Source organism: Protobothrops mucrosquamatus, unplaced genomic scaffold, assembly GCF_001527695.2.
Source record: "Protobothrops mucrosquamatus isolate PMUCROS unplaced genomic scaffold, P.Mucros_1.0 scaffold1731, whole genome shotgun sequence".
Lineage (NCBI taxonomy): Eukaryota > Metazoa > Chordata > Lepidosauria > Squamata > Viperidae > Protobothrops > Protobothrops mucrosquamatus.
Genome location: NW_015387878.1, coordinates 114,031 through 134,971, shown reverse-complemented (window position 1 = coordinate 134,971; position 20,941 = coordinate 114,031). Strand labels below are relative to the sequence as shown.

At 40.1% G+C, this 20,941-nt stretch overlaps 1 protein-coding gene across 2 annotated transcripts in view; it reads right to left on the bottom strand.

Moving 5' to 3' along the window:
- Positions 1 to 20,941, bottom strand: part of HKDC1 (hexokinase domain containing 1) — a 55,788-nt gene that overhangs the window by 12,063 nt on the left and 22,784 nt on the right. For both annotated transcript variants that reach the window (XM_029285462.1, XM_015822971.2), the window contains exons 9-16: positions 19,513 to 19,746; positions 11,046 to 11,350; positions 9,399 to 9,547; positions 9,133 to 9,252; positions 7,523 to 7,618; positions 3,046 to 3,145; positions 1,745 to 1,928; positions 255 to 410 (exon numbers count right to left, since the gene is read on the bottom strand). In XM_029285462.1, the coding sequence (XP_029141295.1) occupies positions 255 to 410; positions 1,745 to 1,928; positions 3,046 to 3,145; positions 7,523 to 7,618; positions 9,133 to 9,252; positions 9,399 to 9,547; positions 11,046 to 11,350; positions 19,513 to 19,746 (1,344 nt within the window). The remainder of the gene's footprint in view (positions 1 to 254; positions 411 to 1,744; positions 1,929 to 3,045; positions 3,146 to 7,522; positions 7,619 to 9,132; positions 9,253 to 9,398; positions 9,548 to 11,045; positions 11,351 to 19,512; positions 19,747 to 20,941) is intronic.

Sequence of the window (20,941 nt, the reverse complement as noted above, 5' to 3'; positions counted from 1 at the left end):
GCCAATTTATCGCTGACCATTGGTTGACTAGATTTCTGTGTATAGACGTGAGCAAGAAACTTAACGTGTAGTCTTGATTCTTTGTGTCTGAGAAGACCAAACTGGCTCTCATAACTGAGTCTTTACCTTTTTATATAAGAAAAACATATAAATAAATCATGAATCCCATTCAGCTGTTTGTTATCTCCTATGTGGTAGAGAAGTAGAAGACAGGAAATGGAGAGAAAACGCTGTTTGTGCAACACAAATCGTACCTTTCAATCTGAGACAAGTATTTTGTTTCACATATTCCTCTTCTTCTCAGAGATTCTGAAATCTGGCCTCTGAATAGAAGTCCTCTCTTTGTCAGGTCTATCAAGATCTGTCTCACTATTTCACCCAAATACATTCCACTGGTCATTTTCTCATATCTATTTAACACCAAAGAAAAAACATCTGGATTTGAATAACACCAAGCAGATTGTTCATTATTGCTATGCATAAATGGCCCTTCAAGTAGCGGGTGTAATAAAGCTTTCCCTAATCTTGTTTTCTCCAGTGTAGAATTGTTAACATTTCAGAACAACCAAAGGACACTTCTCAAACAAAGAATTGGTCAAGGACGTTTAATCTTACCTATTGCTATATTTAATATTTTAATAGTAATACTTTAATATTGCTAGTGTTATTTAACACACAGATGGTCCTTGATTTACAACCATTTGTTTAGTGACCACTCAAAGTTACAACAGCTTGGAAAAATGTGACTTATGACCAGTCATCACACAATTGTCACAGCATTCCCACAGTCCTGGGATCACTGTCCCAAGGTCATGTGATTGCCATTGTCATCCTTCCCAGCTGGCTTCTGACAATCAGAATCAATGGAGGATTCACTTAACAAAACTGTGATTCATGTCATAACACTGTGAATCACTTAATGACCATGGCAAAAAAAGGTCGTAAAATCAGGCACTACTCTCTGAAGCTTGCTTAGCAATGGAGATTCCAGTCCCATTTGTGATCATAAGTCAAGGACTACCTGTATTTTCATTAGACAATATGGAATTATTATAAAAAGCTGCAATACAATAATTACAATCATTACTATGTTGCAGATTACTATACTCAAGAGATTCTGTACTATTTTATTCTAACATGAATTTTTGGAGAATTTTTAAAATTATATTTCAAAATACAATGTACTCCACACTGTAAATGAGAGGGCAGTCATTTACATAAGACAAGGATTTTAATTACGGCATGTTTGTTCAGGAATGTCCACACTGGGGGAAAAATAGTCAGAGTGACCCAAGTTGTCTCAAGACACAAACCCCACCCCTTCTTTTTGCCCATTGCTACATCACAACACATTGTACATCACAAAGCAGGATGCCACTGCAACACTCCTTTTATCAGTGAGACCTTGCAGGTGCCATTGTGATTGTTGTTACATTTTTATAATGCTGTAAGAAACATTAGATGCATTGATGCAATATCCACTTTAAGGATGTTAGCTCACAATATACCTTTTAATCTTCCTAGTTTTTTTCTTTATTATGTCTTTGAATAAAAAAACAAAACTGTATTTTTCCTTCTTCTGCTCCAATATCTGGAAATTCATCTGAGCATTAACTCCAAACTTCCAGCTGGAGGAGACAGATTATATTTCTAATATTTTGCATTGCCTGCTCTACAGCAGAAGAGACTGAGTTCTGGAGAAAACCCATAATCTTGGTTGTGGCACCACAACATCTACCCTTACTTTTGTTTCCCAGGATTCAGAGACCCCGAGTCCACCTCTTTATCGTATTTTGTCCTGAAATTATCAATGCAGCCATTGTCACCAAATCCTCCCCACTCTGTGTTGATGCACATTCTGCCTGCATCTCCTTCTATAATTTCTATGTGCTTCATTTCTTCTATATAGCACACATTACTGCCTGTTCCTGAAAGACAGAAAGAAAAAGAGGCTTTAAAAGAGCAAAAAGTTCTTATTTGGAAAAAATTCAGAGAAGAGCAACTAAGATGATCAAAGGCCTGGAGACCAAAACATATGAAAAATGGCTGCAGAACTTGGGTTTGGCTAGTCTAAACAAAAGAAGAAATAGGGGAGACATCAGCAGTATTCCAGTATTTGAGGGGCTGCCACAAGGCAGATGGGATCAGGTTGTTCACCAGAGCACCAGAGGGAAGGACAAGAAACAATGATTGGAAACTGATCAAAGAGAGAAGCAACCTGGAATTAAGGAGAAACTTCCTGACAGTGAGGACAATCCATCAGTGGAACAGCTTACCACCAGAAATCGTGGGCGCTCCATCACTGGAAATTTTTAAGAAGAGACTGGACAATCACCTGTCTGAGATGATATAGGTTCTCCTACTTGAAAGGGGATTGAACTAGAAGACCTCCAAGGTCCCTTCCAGTTCTATTCTATTCTATTCTATTCTATTCTATTCTATTCTATTCTATTCTATTCTATTCTATTCTATTCTATTCTATTCTATTCTATTCTTCTCCACGGAAGTTCAAATGTAGGAAATGGAAAACCATAGCTGTTGGGCTGAAAAAATCCAGACAATCTTAAGATGGTATCAGCAAGATCATATATATATATTATATCTATATATATATAAAAATAAAAATGTAAATGTTCGTTTGTTCAAAATCTTAAATCTCCGAAAGTTCTTCACCGGTTGCTTTGAAATTTTGATACAATGTTGCATTCGAATACGCGCGTGTTTTTATATACCTACTATTACATAGATGTCACACCTGTGACAGGTAAAAACATGCTTTTTTGAAAAACAGCGCCATCTGTTGGATGTAAAAGCAACACATGCTACAGCAACATTAACCAGACTGAGCCACAGCAACGCGTGGCCGGAAAAGTACAAGCCAAAGCCGGGGTAAATCAACATTTTGTACCATTTTCTTCTTTTACAGGCCATCAGTGAAAATTAGCACCATCCCAGTTATCTACTGTACCTTCCTGTTGCTCAGGGATGTTAAAACACAATGCAAAAACCTGTGCTATTGTCTGCTGTATATTTCCCTCATTTTACCTGCAATGAGGCCAATTTCACAATGGGGGTCTTCATAACCGCACGTCATCATTGTCCCAACAGTGTCATTTACCACCGCTACGATATCCAAATCAAACTCCTGAAACAAAAATTGAGTGAGGGGTAGCTACTGTTATAATGTAGCATGTCTTAGCACACTGGCTGAGGAGTTCTGGGAGTTAAAGTCCACAAGTCATAAAAGGGCCAAGTTTGAAGGCCCCTGCCTTAGGGTTACATGTACTTGCAAAAATGCTCCACCTAACAATGACCTGATTTGAATAATCATTTAAATCACTGGTTGGACACTTACATTCTTCTGCCTTGCTGTATTTCACTTTAGCAACCGGTAAACAAAAGTGTGCATAACATTGAAACAGCCCCTGAAAAATCTCACCAGTTATAAATGTAAAATAAGTTCAGTTCAGCACATACTGGTTATAATAGCAAAGCCAGCTGGAGAAACACATTCCAGCCTTAACCCCTCCATTCTTGGCTAACCGGTTTTGATGGAGCAAGTGTGAAAAAGATGCACAACTCACTCTGGCTAAGCTTCCTCTTATCATAGGGCTCCATCGCTGAGCAAAACCACTCTTCAGACCTTCTACATTTGTTGTTGTTGTTAATTGCAAAGTCGTGTCCGACCCATCGCGACCCCATGAACGTTCCTCCATGTCTTCCTGTCCTCTATCATCTTCTGGAGTCCATTTAAGTTCACGCCTACTGCTTCAGTGACTCCATCCAGCCTACATTAATTCTACATTAGGGGTCTTCAAACTTGGCCCTTTTATAACTTGTGGACTTCAACTCCCAGAATTCCTCAGCCAGTGTGCCTGGCTGAGGAATTCTGGGAGATGAAGTCCACAAGTCATAAAAGGGCCAAGTTTGAAGACCCCTGTTCTACATCAGTGTTATTCAAACCTGGCAACTTTAAGATGCGTGGGCTTCAAATTCCACAATTTTCCAGCAGCCTGGGGAATTCTGGGAGTTGAAGTCCACTCATCTTAAAAGTTGCCAAATGTGAAAAACACTGTTATACATCAACACTGGTTCATATAAAGCAAAGTGAGCAACTTGTTACCGGATAGCTGCTCAGGGATTTTGGGAGGAAAAAAAATGCATGTTTACAAATCTTTGGGGCCAATGCTAGCTTAAACCTCAAGATAGTGGAAAGAGGGGTTGTTTTATTTTAAAATAATCAATTGAGTAATAAACTGGCATAAACCATTTGCATAATGAGAAGGAAATCTGCATTTTTAGATTACGTTGGCTGGGTTCTCAGCAACCTGTTATATATTTTTATCGTTACTGCCAATTCTCAGTTATCCTTTTGGTCAAAAGTTTGGAAGAAATCAAGAAAATTGCCCAGCAGTCTTTGACAGTGAATCTTTCTATCAGTTTATTGTCCATTTGCTCTAACACTTATATGTTGCTGGAATAGATGGAACTGATTCAATTCATGGACGTTCCATACAAGTAGCCTTTGACTTACGACCACAATTGAGCCCAAGATTTCTATTGCTAAGCAAGACAGTTGTTAAATGAGTTTAATATATGGATGTCCACCACCTTAAGCTTAGCTGTTCATTCATTTAAAATTATGCTATAATACCTCCCCCCCAAAAAAAGAAACCTGCTCAGGGTTTAAAGGTTCATTCTGGCCAGAACCTCACAACTACTTTTTCTTCAGAATAATGTACTGTAATCAGATTAAAGAAGTTATTTTTTTTAAAGAAAAAAAATGAGGGAGCAATATAATGTGTGGTTGCTGTGTCAGTACTTCTACCAGTGAAGCACCTGTTCAGGAGTATTCACAAGGATGAGGTAAAAAAGTCACCCTACATCTATTTATTAAAGCCTCCATCTTTTTTCAGATTTCTATTCATGGCTAAAAAATAAGCCCCACAGTCATTTTAATGAGGCCACTGCTTAAAGCAGGGGTCTTCAAACTTGGCCCTTTTATGACTTGTGGACTTCAACTCCCAGAATTCCTCAACCAGGCATGCCTGGCTGAGGAATTCTGGGAGTTGAAGTCCACAAGTCATAAAAGGGCCAAGTTTGAAGACCCCTGGCTTAAACCAACTATCTCATTTTTCTCACCCAGATCAAAGATGAACTGTTTTAATGAACTGGAGTGCAATTTGGGGTCCCCGGAAATTCTTAAAGAGTTTCTCCTGAATCATTTTCCAAGTGTAAAAGACCCCATGATTTCTACATTTATCTTTTTTTTTATTTAACACATTTTATTAGTTTTTTTAATTTTTACATCAAAGTGCTGAGGGAAACACCGTGGTGAAAGGGTAATCAATCATAGCAAAACAAGTCATATATATATATAAAACTAAAATTAATACCTTAAAAAATTCCCCCCTCTATTTCCCTCACATGATATAACAAATTTAGTTTAATCTATTTCTTCTTAAAATTCAATCAATCCACAGAATCATCCCTACTATTACATCTAAATAAATCTGTCCTGCTTTTTAGCTCCACTAATTTCAATTAACATATTCCAATTAATCTTAAACGAACATATTAATAAAACTTTGGGTATCCCTTCTACAACGCACATAATATTGCAAGAATAACATTCTAATATTTTCACATATATTCCATCTCTTAATTTAATACATCATTAATTAATACTCTTTCTTCTCTTATCATAGATCTCTCTAATTCTTCTACTATTACAAAATAGTTTTCTATATAAACAGAGTAAAAAAAAAAAAAGAATCATTTCGACCTGTTAAGTAAAATTTAAATCTCAACCAAATTAACTATCGTATCTAAGACAAACTTATTATTACACCAATTATCTTACTGCTTTCATTTACTCAATTAGATTGTCAAATCAGTCCAAATCTCTAAATCTCTTTTTGACCCAATAATTAAGATTTTAAATCACATTTTTAAATCTAACTCTGGCTTTTTTTCTATACCAAGCTGGTTTCCGTAATATCGCATCTATGTCATCAAACCTCAGTATTTGAGTAGTAGTGCTTATCAACAAATCGATCTGATCAAAATTCTCTTCCCCTTCTTCCAGTATCATGTAGGCAATATAGTCCATTTTATTCCATATTATGATTTCAGCTTGATTACCCAAGTTGTCATAACTTTCAATCGATCGCGTCTAGCTGTCAATTCCTGTTGGTTTTAGCAATGGGAGTACTTCACTTATAGTCATTTTTGGATCTTCAAAGTTCTCCATCGTTTGTACATAGACTTGTGAAATATCCTCCTCTGTAGTAGTTAGTTGATTTATAAAGTAGTCATTTAAAGTCTCAATCTGGGATTTTGGGTCCAGAATTTTTCTAAAATTCAATTGATCAGTGGATTCTTCCATCTCAAATTGTGTGCACTGTTGCATATAAGCTTTTTCTTGGCCTGTAGATTGGTCTTTTAAAATTTGGGGCTCAGCTTGTAATTCTACAAGATAGTCTTTAGTTTTTCTCCATGACTTCATCTCCTCTGTCATTTCCAATATTTTTTCCAATATCAGCTCATAGTCAAGCTGTGGGTAAAAGTCTACTATTTCCATAGTAAAAGAGTCTTTTAATCTTTTTGTGGAAACTATATTTATTAAGAGTCCATATACATCCGCAATTTTGAAAATCACAAACACAACCCACAGCTGTTTCCAAGCCTTTATCTTTCCTTTTTGTTAATTTCTGAAGGTCAAAACCATCTTCAAACACCAACGAAGAGACATTACAATTGCAGTAAATATTTTCACCACAAGATGTCCTCAGCGAGCTATAGAAAGTTTTTTCTTTGCACATTAAAAGCCTTTATCTCGTTAAGAATGAAGAAGAAAGAGACAGAAAAAAGCAAATATCTTCAGTATAGTAAGTAAGATAATGCTCTATATTACAAATCTTTCCAGGGATGCCCAATATCCAAAAAGTTCAAAGTATAATAAGTGCTATTCTGTAATTTTGTTTAAAGTATTTTTTCCCCCAAACAGACAGACACCGCTTTCTTAGAACAGGGAAGTCATCCAAAAAGCAAGCTCTTTGCAGGAAAAATAGGTGGGAATAGGTGGGGGAGGGAAAAGTCTCACCCAGATTTCTCCGCGGTGGTTTCTTCACGCTTTGCTGTTCTTTTGACTTTGGCTGGTGCAGCTGAGTGGTTGGCCATTTTACTGGCCGATCTTTACTCCGTCAGCCTTAAGGAGTCAGCTGGGGCCATGGGAGAAGCTGCCGCTTTCCCGCAGTCACCAGCAAGCCCCCTCCTCGGTGGTCGCCCCTCCAGGGCAACTTTCAACCCCCTTCGGGGTCTACCGGCGAAGGAAACACAGCCGGTGGGGAGACAAGTCTCTTCCACATGACCGGAGTCGCTGCGAACCGGAACTGGAAGTCAATTTCTACATTTATCTTAATAATTCTGAATGAAATCAATAGGAAGATTGCAGTAAATAGTGGCTTCTGCTCAACCCTAGTGGGAGGGATCTAGCTCAAAAGAGATGCAGGATACTTACATTTCTCCGTTTTATCGCTTCCCTTAGCAAGTCAACAACATCCTCCCCTTCGCAATTGGTTGCCTTGAAACCTTTTGTCCATCCAACAAGAGCGCCCTGGAAAGTAAAAGTAGTAATACAAAAAAGACAATTAAAAAGTGTTTACTGAAGGGAGAGAAAAGAATTGAATCACCCAAACTCAAAACTGGCTTTACATTTTTAGGAAAGACTCATTTCAAACTACATTTTCAAAGAATGTTTAAATCAGGGGCATCCAACCAGTGGCAATCTTAAGACCTGTGGACCAACTCCCAGAATTCCTCAGCCAGCCTGGCTCGCTAGGGAATTCTGGGAGTTGAAATCCACATGACTTAAAGTTGCTAAGGTTGGACACCCCTGATTTAAACAATGTCCAAATTTACCTTCTGATAGAAAATGCTATTTCTTGGAAGAGAGAGCAGGAGGATTATGCTGTTCCAACTTTCTTTTGATGTTGAAATTGACTTTTTGCACAGAACAAAGAATAGAATAATATAGAATAGAATAATAACTTTATTATTAGTCCAATTTTTAGAAACTAGTCTAGCAAACAACACTAAACCTGTGTTTAAAAGTAGACCCAGTGTTCTTTCAAAAGAGTGCTAAGCCCATGTTTATAAGAAGCCCACCTTGACCTGACAAATGTTTTGGAAAGCAATGATCAGTTATTTTTATCTGTAGATGCTTCTCCAACAGCCAGTTTAATGGAGTTTCCTGCAGCCAAAACTGAAATAACACGAAGGGCAAAGCCTAGTAATCACTAGCCATTGAAAACTGCACAAATCCTACCTAAAGCATGTGACTGTAGCAGGAATTGCGGCAGGAGAAGAGGGAGCACATGAAAAGTGAAACAGCTAAGGATGACTTTAAGTTCAACCCAAAGTATAAGTAGTTCTTAATTCATGATCATAATTGGGGCTGGAACCTATGTCACTAAGCAATGTAGTGATTAGGTGAATGGTGCCCAATTTTACACTTTTTGCTGCAGTGAATCTGGCTTTCCCCACTGACTTTGCTCATCAGAATCCCCCTGGGAAGGTTGCAAATGGTGATCACATGATCCTGGAATGCTGCATCTCTAATACATACATGTTGGTTGCCAAATGCCCAAAATGCGGTCCCAAGACTGCGGGAACACTGTCCTAAGTGCCAGCATCAGTCATAAGCCACTTTTTTCAGCACTATTGTAACTTCAAATGGACGCTGAATGAATGGTCATAAATCAGGGACTACCTGTATAGACTTGGGGATGGGCAAAGGCAAGATTCTGAGAATATGGGAAACAAAGTTGATTCCCAGGACATGTCCATGCTGTGCTCAGGAAGACATGGGTCATCAGTTCCCACATAATCATGCCTTATTCAAACAAAAATCAAACAAGAATGCCTGTTACCCTCATACACTCAGCACTGATTTTATGCACTCTCTCCTAATGCTGGGGCTCAGGATCTATTAAGACTCTGCTAGAGATAACCGAACAGGAATGGAAGCATAACATCTATTAAAAGGCATGTTCTTGTGCAACATTGAGCAGTTATTAAACCACATTCAGAGCAGAAGCCAATCAATGTGGAAAATCCCAGCCTTCATACCTTATCAATACTTGTTTGCCTGCAGGGGAAAGAAAAAGTAAAACCAAGGGGGAGCCGGGCACCTTTTAGTCCCATGTATTCCAAAAACTCCGCAATGCATTGGACAATGTGATCAAATAACTGAAAGAAAAAAAAAATAATTAAAGGCAGCACTTAATACCAGTGTTTTAAATACATGTGGATCAGCAAGGAGAATTGTTCAGAGTCCTGCTAGAGTGGAATAGAATATACATCCCAGGAATAAATAGTTAAGGATTAACTTTTACCTCCTCTCCTGTTCCTTGCATAATTTCCAAAGGAATTGCAAATATTTTATTGTATATCCGAACCGATTTGTTTCTTCCGCTTCTGATTTTGACAAGCAAAACTCTGAAATTTGTTCCTCCAAGATCAAGAGCTAAGTATTTCCCCTTTTCTGCAAAAGAAAAATAAATTTTTACTAAAATCCTTCTCAATTGCTTAGAATATTCCTCTCCAGCTTACAGACTACAAAACATCTCAAAAATGCCTTTTGCCTGTCTAAAATATACTGAATTCTAGGCAAGTTTGCTCCCAAGTAATTATATTCAGATGGAGGTAATTCATATTATGATATACATGTATTCTGCGCCTTATGACTACAATTGAGTCCAAAATTTTCATTGTTAAGCAACATAATTGTTAAGTCCCCCATTCTGCAACCTTTCTTGCCATAGTTATTAAGTGAATCCTTGCAGGTACTAAGTTAGTAATACAGTTGTTAAGCGAATCCGGCTTCCCCATTGACTTTGCTTGTCAGAAGGTTGCAAAAGGGATCACATGACTCCGGGATACTGCGACCCTGATAAGTACATGCCAGTTGCCAACCGTCCAAATTTTGATCATGTGACCACAGGGATACTGCAATGGTTGTAAGTGTGTTAATGGTCGTAAGTCACTTTTTTCAGTGGTGTTGTAACTTTGAACAGTCACTAAATGAATGGTTGTAAGGACTACCTGTAGTTCCAATCCTTGACCATTCCTTGACCATTCTCCAGATCTTTCCAGAAAGCTAAAATTTAGGGTACATTAGAAACATCTAAACTTTCTATTCATGATTAATAGTGTTATAGCACATCTAGACCAAAGATACTTCATCTTTTTTATGCAAAATGCTGGGTCAATCTCCATTCAGTGGTGGGATTCAGCCAGTTCGCACCGGTTCGGTAGAACCAATAGCTAAATTTTGCTGCATTCAGAGAACCGTCTGGCTTCCAGAAGTCCAGTCTAGGCCTTGGAGGCCTGGAGGAGGACTCCCAGGCCTAGAACAGCCCGCTGGAAGTGTGTGGATGCCACTTCCAGAAGTCTGTTCTAGGCCTCGGAGGTCTGGAGGAGGCCTCCCAGGCCTAGAACGGCCCGCCAGAAGTGCATGGATACTACTTCCGGAAGTCCATTCTAGGCCTCAGAGGCCCAGGCCTGCATCGAATAAGAGAACTGGATGTTCAGGTATTTGGATTCCACCACTGTCTCCATTTATAACTTATATATTTTAGTATCTGGGGAAATATGCACTGAAATCAAAAATGCATTTTTTTCAAAAACAATGAAACTTGCACCATCAGAAAGATCAGCAGAAAGTTAGACTTACAGCGTTTTGAGAATGCGATATATGTGTACAATCCACCTTCCTTAAATCTCTTAAACCAGAGAGATACAGACATTATATTATGTCGTGCCCTTGTGTATCAGATTTTCATAACTTCTCTTCCTCCCCAACATTTTTGAATACCCATCCCTCTCTATGGACACACTTGGCATGTGGTAGGCTGCCTAGAAGATAGTTAACCAGTTATTAATTCCTCCTGATTTTATCACTTTTTTTCAGATTTTTGTAAATCCTCTTGACCTCCCCAAAGTAGGCAGCCTACAAAGTTGTGAGAAAGATGAGGAGGTACCTGTGCCATCCGGTGTGCCACAAACAAACGTTGGCAACATTTTCACAGTGGCTGTCGGGTGGGTTTCTTTCTTCAGGCCGTACTCCAGTTCTCTCCTCATTTTGTTTCTTACCTCGAGGAGATTCTCTTGGGTTAATTTGAAAAGGGCCAAGACCTCGTCAATCTGCTTCCGCTGAGACAGCAGCCTATAGGCCACAGCTGTCACCATGGCAGCCCCCTTCCCACTTCCGCTCTCCGAAAGCAGAAATCGGACATCACAGTTGGGCACCAACTGTCGGACTACCTTATGGAGACGCTTGGCATACCTACAAGGGAGACCAAGGAGATGGCTGCAGTTGTTCTGCCGAATTTACACCTTGTAATGCAACCACTGCACAACACCAGCAGCTAACACCATTCACAGATGTCAGGTATTTTTTGTTAAGGTGATAAAAGCGGTGTCACAATAAATCCAATCCTTCTGGTTAGTTGGGACAGAAGACCCTGCCCTCCCTACAGAGGCAGGATAGGGAGGGAGATCCGAAGGGCGCTTCCTCCTTCTATCCTGAGGCAGCTTTGCAGGTCAATCCCTGCTTGTCTGATGGGATCACTGCCTTCCCCCACAAGATAGAAAGGGGCTGCCATCCCATAGGTCCCCCATGCATTTTCTAAGGCACCAGAAGACTTTCTTATTTAACCAGTTTTTGAAAACCAGGCTGAACTTTAAGTAACAAAAACATACTGAAGGAATTCAGCAAAAAAAAACCCTAACCCTAACCATTTCCCAAATCTAAGGATAGAAACACACGCACAAACACACAATATGAAGCAAGTAGACACAAGAACATATCATTGTCAGAATCCAGTTATATTTCCTTTCTATCTATCTTCTGTGATCTAAAACCACTTCTTACCCTTCCCTAGATCCTGCCATACTCCCAAAGGGAAGGGAGGATATGCATGCGGGTTTATTACTTTCACTTCCTCTATTCACTACAAAGTAACCTTTTGTTTATTCACCTTTGTGTCTGCTAACCATTACAATGTAACAAATTGCCTCCTATGCTATGCACCCCTCTGAACTTCTCCTCCCAAACCGGGCAGCTAGAAAAAAGGGGTGGAAGAGGTACAAATCTCCGGGATCTGGTTTATTTCTCCGTCAGCAGAATAAGGTGTGAAGAGCTGTTGAATGATCGTGCACAATGATGCCGGATTGATGTTATCTTTCCTGGATTTAACACCTGGGGATTTGCCGGTCTGAACCGCCCGGAAGAACTGTGGGGTGGGGTTTGCTTAGGGACACTTTAAAACATTGATCCTGTCTATTATGCCCACTATCAACTACTCTTAATAAAAGTTCCTGTTGGAAGAGATTGTTTCCAAGAGTTCTGCTTTGTTAAGATGTGGGTTGAAGTGGGTCCTTACAATCATCCTCAACTTACAATCATAATATAATGGAATGTAGCCATTATAGTTGTAAGATGTGATGGTCATAAAGCAGGTTATCATGTGATTGGACCCAGTTTTATGACCTTCTTTGCAATGCTTGTTAAACAGATACTGCAGTCATTAAGCAAATTCATTGTTAACATCATGTGATTGGGGGGTGCTGGCCACCAGAACTTTGGAACTTAATTGTAAGGAGCTTTTGAGAGGGACCGGCATAACTTTGAATGGTTTCTAGGCAATTGATATAAGTCGAAGACTACCCGTAAACAAAATTGTTCTGCAGCAGCACTACCCACCAAGGAGCAGATCCACAAACTTGGGGATCCTCCAGGACCTGCTGCTCTCCCAGCTTCAGCCGATGCACCAGTTGCAGTGCTACTTGGGGTGGGAGGATTTTGCCCCAATGACTCACACTCTTGTCCCCACCCACTCCAGCATCTGCAACATGTTTTACATGAGGGTGCCTTAGAAGAGTACTTGAAAGCTATAGTTGTGGCTATAGCCCAGTGGCCCATGCGCTGACCTGTGTTTGAATAGAATAGAGCTGGAAGGGACCTTGGAGATCTTCTAGTCCAGCCCCCTGCTCAAGCAGGAGAACCTATACCATCTCAGACAAGTGACTGTCTAGCCTCTTAAAAATCTCCAGTGATGGAGCATCCACGATTTCTGGAGGCAAGCTGTTCCACTGGTTAATTGTCCTCACTGTCAAGAAGTTTCTCCTTAATTCCAGTTGCTTCGCTCTTTGGTCAGTTTCCAACCATTGTTTCTCGTCCTGCCCTCTGGTGCTTTGCTGAATAATGTGACCCCCCTCTTCTTTGTGGCAGCCCCTCAAATACTGGAATACTGCTATCATGTCTCCCCTATTTCTTCTTTTCTTTAGACTAGCCAAACCCAAGTCCTGCAGCCATTCTTTGTATGTTTTAGTCTCCAGGCCTTGGATCATTTTAGTTGCTCTTCTCTGAACTTTTTCCAAACTCTCAACATCTTTTTTGTGATATGGCGATCAAAATTGGCTGCAGTATTCCAGGTGTTGGTTGGCCAAAACCCATGGCGTTGTTGCTGTGGGCCCTACACTGGCTGTTGGGGTACCATTTAAAGTGCTGATGTTAGCCTAGAAAGCCTTACATGGCCTGGCACCTCATTAGCTACAGCTCACATTCTCCTGTTGGAGTAGGCCCAAACAGCTTGATCTACCTAGGAGAAGCTGCTGGTGGTGCTCCACTATAGGGAGGTGAGAGGGGTCAAGGTCCTGCAATGGCCCTTTCTGGTGGCTGAGACTGTCCTGTGGAAGAGTCTTTCACCAAACATCCAGTTGGCTTCTATCTGGACTCTTTTCAGAAGGAGCTCAAATGGGGACTCTTCCCGGGGGGGGGGGCAATTGGACCTTGATTGAATCTTACTTCAGTTATCATTGGGTTTCGTTAATTTTATTTTATTCTGTATTTATTTCATTCTACATTATTTGAGGTTTGTGCCACTTTTATTTATTTATATTTTACTGTATGTTGTTTTCTCTTGTAAAATCTATGACATTTGTAGTCTAATTCCGGAGACAACTGAGAGTGACAGAGACAGAGACTCAGATGAACTACTTCATTTTTGAAATATATTTTTACTAGACAGGATGTGGACTTGAATGAAATCTCAGTGGCTGATTCTACACAAGAAGAAAGATTAGTAAGCTGCCCAGAGTTGCCTTGAATTGTGAGATGGCTGAAATATAAATTTAATAAGCAAGCAAACAAACAAATAAATAAATGAGGCATATTCAACAAAGCTCAGAATTGGATCTCTTCCTCCATCCAATAGCAATTCTTCTAGCTTCCTAAATTTTTTAGGATCCAAAAGTCAGACAATGGGATATCCTCCCCACCCACCCCTCAGTTCCCCATACCCTATTTTTCAAGAACTGTGGAATCCATCCCATATGAAAAAGATCTTCAATGGCTGGAAACTGATCAAGGAGAGAACAACCTGGAATTAAGGAGAAACTTCCTGACAGTGAGGACAATCAACCAGTGGAACAGCTTGCCTCAGAAATCGTGGGCGCTCCATCACTGGACATTTTAAAGAAAAGACTAGACAATCACTTGTCTGAGATTGTATAGGTTCTCCTGCTTGAGCAGGGGGCTGGACTAGAAGACCTCCAAGGTTCCTTCCAGCTTCTATTCTATTCTATTCTATTCTATTTCTCTGCAGAAACTTAAATCTAGGTTTGGCTGAAAGTTAGTGCTTTTGCTGAGTCAGAATTATGCTTCATTTAATCCTATTTTCTGCCTCAATAGACAAATATTAATCAGCTGAGCAAACTAAACACAGTTTGCTCTTGTTTCAATCTATTACTTGGTAACCAGAGACAAGGAACATTTGCAGACCACTAGGCTGTCTGATTCCAAAGCCTTCACAATGCATCTTAAATCACAATTGGGTGGTGTTATTTTTCATCACTTTTTTTAGACCTAATGGATAGCAAAGACTATAGTCATAGGCAAGTCTGTACACTATTTTATAGACAGAGAGTGTAGGCATCAACATTCAAGCCTCTCTCTTGATGTCTCCAATCTAGCCAATATTTATTAATGCAAAAATTATATATAAAATAAATTATTTGGGGGGTAAGCAATGATAAGCAAAATGCATAAAATAAGGAGAGCAAGCCAAGGAAATGTGGCATGTGATAAGTAAGTATCATCAGATCTACATCAGTGTTTTTCAAACTTAACAACTTGGGTAGACTTCAGCTCCCAGAATTCCTCAGCCAGCACTCTGCGAGTTGATGTCCACCCATCTTAAAACTGCCAAATTTAGAAAAGATTTATCTTAATGTACCAATACTATTTACCATGCCCCTCCTTGCCTTCTGATTCTTGCAAGCCATCTTCACCTCCACCACACTTATATACTGCTTTCCTGCCATCTCCCTCTCAAAGGAGATCTTGGTTAGTATCACTATATCTGCCTATCTTTAAACCTGTGTACAGATCATTAGACTGAAGTGCAGCACACAGTTCAGCCAGCCAATCGATCCTCTGACTCACTGGAAGAAGGAAGAATTGTCCATGGCTCTCCTGCTCCACACTCTTAACATCTGACTTACTGTGGATGGGTCTTGTACAGGGTCCCATCAATTCCAACCGTGGTTCGGAGCCTCGCCAGTTTCTTATTTTCACGAAGCCGTGTCAGGATTGCTGCTAAGGCCATGGCGCAGAGGTTGGCCGAGCGAAATGAAACAATTGTGCAAACGTGCTGGACAGCAATGCAATCCTCTTCGGAGGGATCCAGGCCCAGTTCCCTCAGAATTTCTTTCGTGTTGCTCAGGCCTTCTTTATTCCTGGTTCCCAACCAAGAAATTAGGAAAATGGCATTTCAGTTATGGGAAAGGATAAAGTGAGTTCTTAAAAGTTGAGGATGCAGACTGTGAATTACAAATTTAGAGCTCTAAAGCTAAAAGATTCTGGTTAAGAATACATTCATGGTTAGAGAAAATGACGAAAAAACATATAGAGTTTAAGCCAGAACTATCTTTGTTAGGCATAATTGTAGGAAATTATGAGAAAGAGTGTATATATTTAATTTTACATATATTAACTGCAGCAAGAATTGTATTCGCTCAACATTGGAAAAATGAAGAGCTACCAACGGAGGAAGAGTTAATTAAAAAAATCTTACAGTGTGCAGAAATGGATAGATTGACATTGAAAATGAAAGAGAAAGAAGACTCAGTTTATTTTAGAACATGGGACACCTTTTATCATTGGCTAGAAAAACGAGATAGAGAGAAAGGAACTTAATATGTATTAGCAAGCTAGATGTTGGAATCCAGACAATATGTTGCTGACAAAATATTAAGCATATATATATATATATATATTTGTTTTCTGAGGTTTTCGCGGGTGTTTGTATGTAGGTCTTTGGTTATTCGGGTTTTCTCCCATGTAAAATTAGAAGTGTCTTGGCGACGTTTCGACGAAGTCACATTCGTCATCTTCAGGCTGGTGTTTTCAGCTTCGTGCTTCTAGGAGTAGTGTGTGATCGCAGCTGTTTCTTCCTTTTAACTGCCAGTGGGGTTTGATCTGATTGGGTGGGAGCTTGGCTGTGTTATGATTGGGTGGAGGTGTGTTCTGATTGGTTAAGGAGCTTGGCTGTGCTCTGATTGGATGGGGGGTTGGCTGTGCTCTGATTGGATGGGGGAGTGTTCTGTTTGGGTGGGGGCTTTGTTGTGCTCGGGTTAGTCTGAATTGCAGGGGGATTTGAGATGGTGAGCTTCGTTGCTGTTGTTTGGCTTCGTGTTCGTGTTCGTGCCACATCTTTATGATGGGTGTCAGTTTGCTTCATGTATGGATTGGAGGGGTTTAAAGTGGCTAATGATGCAGCTGTGGACTGGCTTCTAGTTTGTGATCGTGCCTCATCATCTGTGTGGGTTTGGGTTTGCTTTTTGCGTGGATGTGTGGTGGTGACATCCTGTGTGGTTTTCGTGAGTGTGGGTCTGGTGTCATTCTTTGTGTTAGGAACTCGTTTGCCAATAAGGGCGGGTTTCCAAATGGCTGGTAGGCGGGAGGTATCATCTCGTTTATTCATGCTGTGTGGGCGTTTTTCTNAAAAAAAAAAAAAAAAAAAAGAAGTTTCTCCTTAATTCCAGTTGCTTCGCTCTTTGGTCAGTTTCCAACCATTGTTTCTCGTCCTGCCCTCTGGTGCTTTGCTGAATAACGTGACCCCCCTCTTCTTTGTGGCAGCCCCTCAAATACTGGAATACTGCTATATGTCTCCCCTATTTCTTCTTTTCTTTAGACTAGCCAAACCCAAGTCCTGCAACCATTCTTCGTATGTTTTAGTCTCCAGGCCTTGGATCATTTTAGTTGCTCTTCTCAGAACTTTTTCCAAACTCTCAACATCTTTTTTGTGATATGGTGACCAAAACTGGCTGCAGTATTCCAGGTGTTGGTTGGCAAAACCCATGGCGTTGTTGCTGTTGGCCCTACACTGCTGATGTTAGCCTAGAAAGCCTTACATGGCCTGGCACCTCATTAGCTACAGCTCACATTCTCCTGTTGGAGTAGGCCCAAACAGCTTGATCTACCTAGGAGAAGCTGCTGGTGGTGCTCCGCTATAGGGAGGTGAGAGGGGTCAAGGTCCTGCAATGGCCCTTTCTGGTGGCTGAGACTGTCCTGTGGAAGAGTCTTTCACCAAACATCCAGTTGGCTTCTATCTGGACTCTTTTCAGAAGGAGCTCAAATGGGGACTCTTCCCGGGGGGGGGGGGCAATTGGACCTTGATTGAATCTTACTTCAGTTATCATTGGGTTTCGTTAATTTTATTTTATTCTGTATTTATTTCATTCTACATTATTTGAGGTTTGTGCAACTTTTATTTATTTATGTACTTTTACTGTACGTTGTTTTCTCTTGTAAAATCTATGACATTTGTAGTCTAATTCCGGAGACAACTGAGAGTGACAGAGACAGAGAGAGACTCAGATGAACTACTTCATTTTTGAAATATATTCTTACTAGACAGGATGTGGACTTGAATGAAATCTCAGTGGCTGATTCTACACAAGAAGAAAGATTAGTAAGCTGCCCAGAGTTGCCTTGAATTGTAAGATGGCTGAAATATAAATTTAATAAAGCAAGCAAACAAACAAATAAATAAATGAGGCATATTCAACAAAGCTCAGAATTGGATCTCTTCCTCCATCCAATAGCAATTCTTCTAGCTTCCTAAATTTTTTAGGATCCAAAAGTCAGACAATGGGATATCCTCCCCACCCACCCCTCAGTTTCCCATACCCTATTTTTCAAGAACTGTGGAATCCACCCCATATGAAAAAGATCTTCAATGGCTGGAAACTGATCAAGGAGAGAACAACCTGGAATTAAGGAGAAACTTCCTGACAGTGAGGACAATCAACCAGTGGAACAGCTTGCCTCCAGAAATCGTGGGTGCTCCATCACTGGACATTTTAAAGAAAAGACTAGACAATCACTTGTCTGAGATTGTATAGGTTCTCCTGCTTGAGCAGGGGGCTGGACTAGAAGACCTCCAAGGTTCCTTCCAGCTTCTATTCTATTCTATTCTATTCTATTCTATTCTATTCTATTCTATTCTATTCTATTCTATTCTATTCTATTCTATTTCTCTGCAGAAACTTAAATCTAGGTTTGGCTGAAAGTTAGTGCTTTTGCTGAGTCAGAATTATGCTTCATTTAATCCTACTTTCTGCCTCAATAGACAAATATTAATCAGCTGAGCAAACTAAACACAGTTTGCTCTTGTTTCAATCTATTACTTGGTAACCAGAGACAAGGAACATTTGCAGACCACTAGGCTGTCTGATTCCAAAGCCTTCACAATGCATCTTAAATCACAATTGGGTGGTGTTATTTTTCATCACTTTTTTTAGACCTAATGGATAGCAAAGACTATATCATAGGCAAGTCTGTACACTATTTTATAGACAGAGAGTGTAGGCATCAACATTCAAGCCTCTCTCTTGATGTCTCCAATCTAGCCAATATTTATTAATGCAAAAATTATATATAAAATAAATTATTTGGGGGGTAAGCAATGATAAGCAAAATGCATAAAATAAGGAGAGCAAGCCAAGGAAATTTGGCATGTGATAAGTAAGTATCATCAGATCTACATCAGTGTTTTTCAAACTTAACAACTTGGGTAGACTTCAGCTCCCAGAATTCCTCAGCCAGCACTCTGCGAGTTGATGTCCACCCATCTTAAAACTGCCAAATTTAGAAAAGATTTATCTTAATGTACCAATACTATTTACCATGCCCCTCCTTGCCTTCTGATTCTTGCAAGCCATCTTCACCTCCACCACACTTATATACTGCTTTCCTGCCATCTCCCTCTCGAAGGAGATCTTGGTTAGTATCACTATATCTGCCTATCTTTAAACCCGTGTACAGATCATTAGACTGAAGTGCAGCACACAGTTCAGCCAGCCAATCGATCCTCTGACTCACTGGAAGAAGGAAGAATTGTCCATGGCTCTCCTGCTCCACACTCTTAACATCTGACTTACTGTGGATGGGTCTTGTACAGGGTCCCATCAATTCCAACCGTGGTTCGGAGCCTCGCCAGTTTCTTATTTTCACGAAGCCGTGTCAGGATTGCTGCTAAGGCCATGGCGCAGAGGTTGGCTGAGCGAAATGAAACAATTGTGCAAACGTGCTGGACAGCAATGCAATCCTCTTCGGAGGGATCCAGGCCCAGTTCCCTCAGAATTTCTTTCGTGTTGCTCAGGCCTTCTTTATTCCTGGTTCCCAACCAAGAAATTAGGAAAATGGCATTTCAGTTATGGGAAAGGATAAAGTGAGTTCTTAAAAGTTGAGGATGCAGACTGTGAATTACAAATTTAGAGCTCTAAAGCTAAAAGATTGTGGTTAAGAATACATTCATGGTTAGAGAAAATGACGAAAAAACATATAGAGTTTAAGCCAGAACTATCTTTGTTAGGCATAATTGTAGGAAATTATGAGAAAGAGTGTATATATTTAATTTTACATATATTAACTGCAGCAAGAATTGTATTCGCTCAACATTGGAAAAATGAAGAGCTACCAACGGAGGAAGAGTTAATTAAAAAAATCTTACAGTGTGCAGAAATGGATAGATTGACATTGAAAATGAAAGAGAAAGAAGACTCAGTTTATTTTAGAACATGGGACACCTTTTATCATTGGCTAGAAAAATGAGATAGAGAGAAAGGAACTTAATATGTATTAGCAAGCTAGATGTTGGAATCCAGACAATATGTTGCTGACAAAATATTAAGCATATAGGGGGGATTGACAGGCATGGATGATGGAAGGCAGGAACAGCATATAGATTGGCAGGTCAGGAGGGGAGGAGAACTGGAGAAGGGAAGTTTGACAGGAATAGGTTGGAAGGGGTATCCTGTAAGGAGCAGGAGAGAGCGATTGGAAAGCAGCAACGGCACGGGGAGGGAGAGGCCTGGCAAGGATGACAAGGGAAAAAAGTGCAGAATTGGAGTGCAAAAAAGAGAGGGCAGGACGACTAAGGCAATTACAGTCAATTAGGAAGAATGGCCCTATCACACGGGCTATGAGTAAGCAGTTAGATCAACAAGGGTATAAAAAGAACCTCCCCACCCCCTGAGCCTCACTCTGAGGATGCTGGCCAAGGACCAGCGAAAGCTAAGTTGTTTTTTAACTTTGTATATAACTGTTTTTATTGTTTTAAGTATTGTTTTAACAATAAACAACTGGTTTGTACCTCTCCCGGAGATCGCGAGTAAAGAATTAAATTGGGAGACTAAGATGGACCATTTCTGGCTTTTTTGCCTTCATCAGTTAGCCATACCCTTTATGGGATTCGAACCTGGGCAGTTATACATACTAGTCAGTGATTTAGTCACTGAGCCACAGGTTCTCTTCCCCTCTTTTGCCAGCAGAGTCAAGGGAGTAATTATAGGGAGTTCAGACAGATTG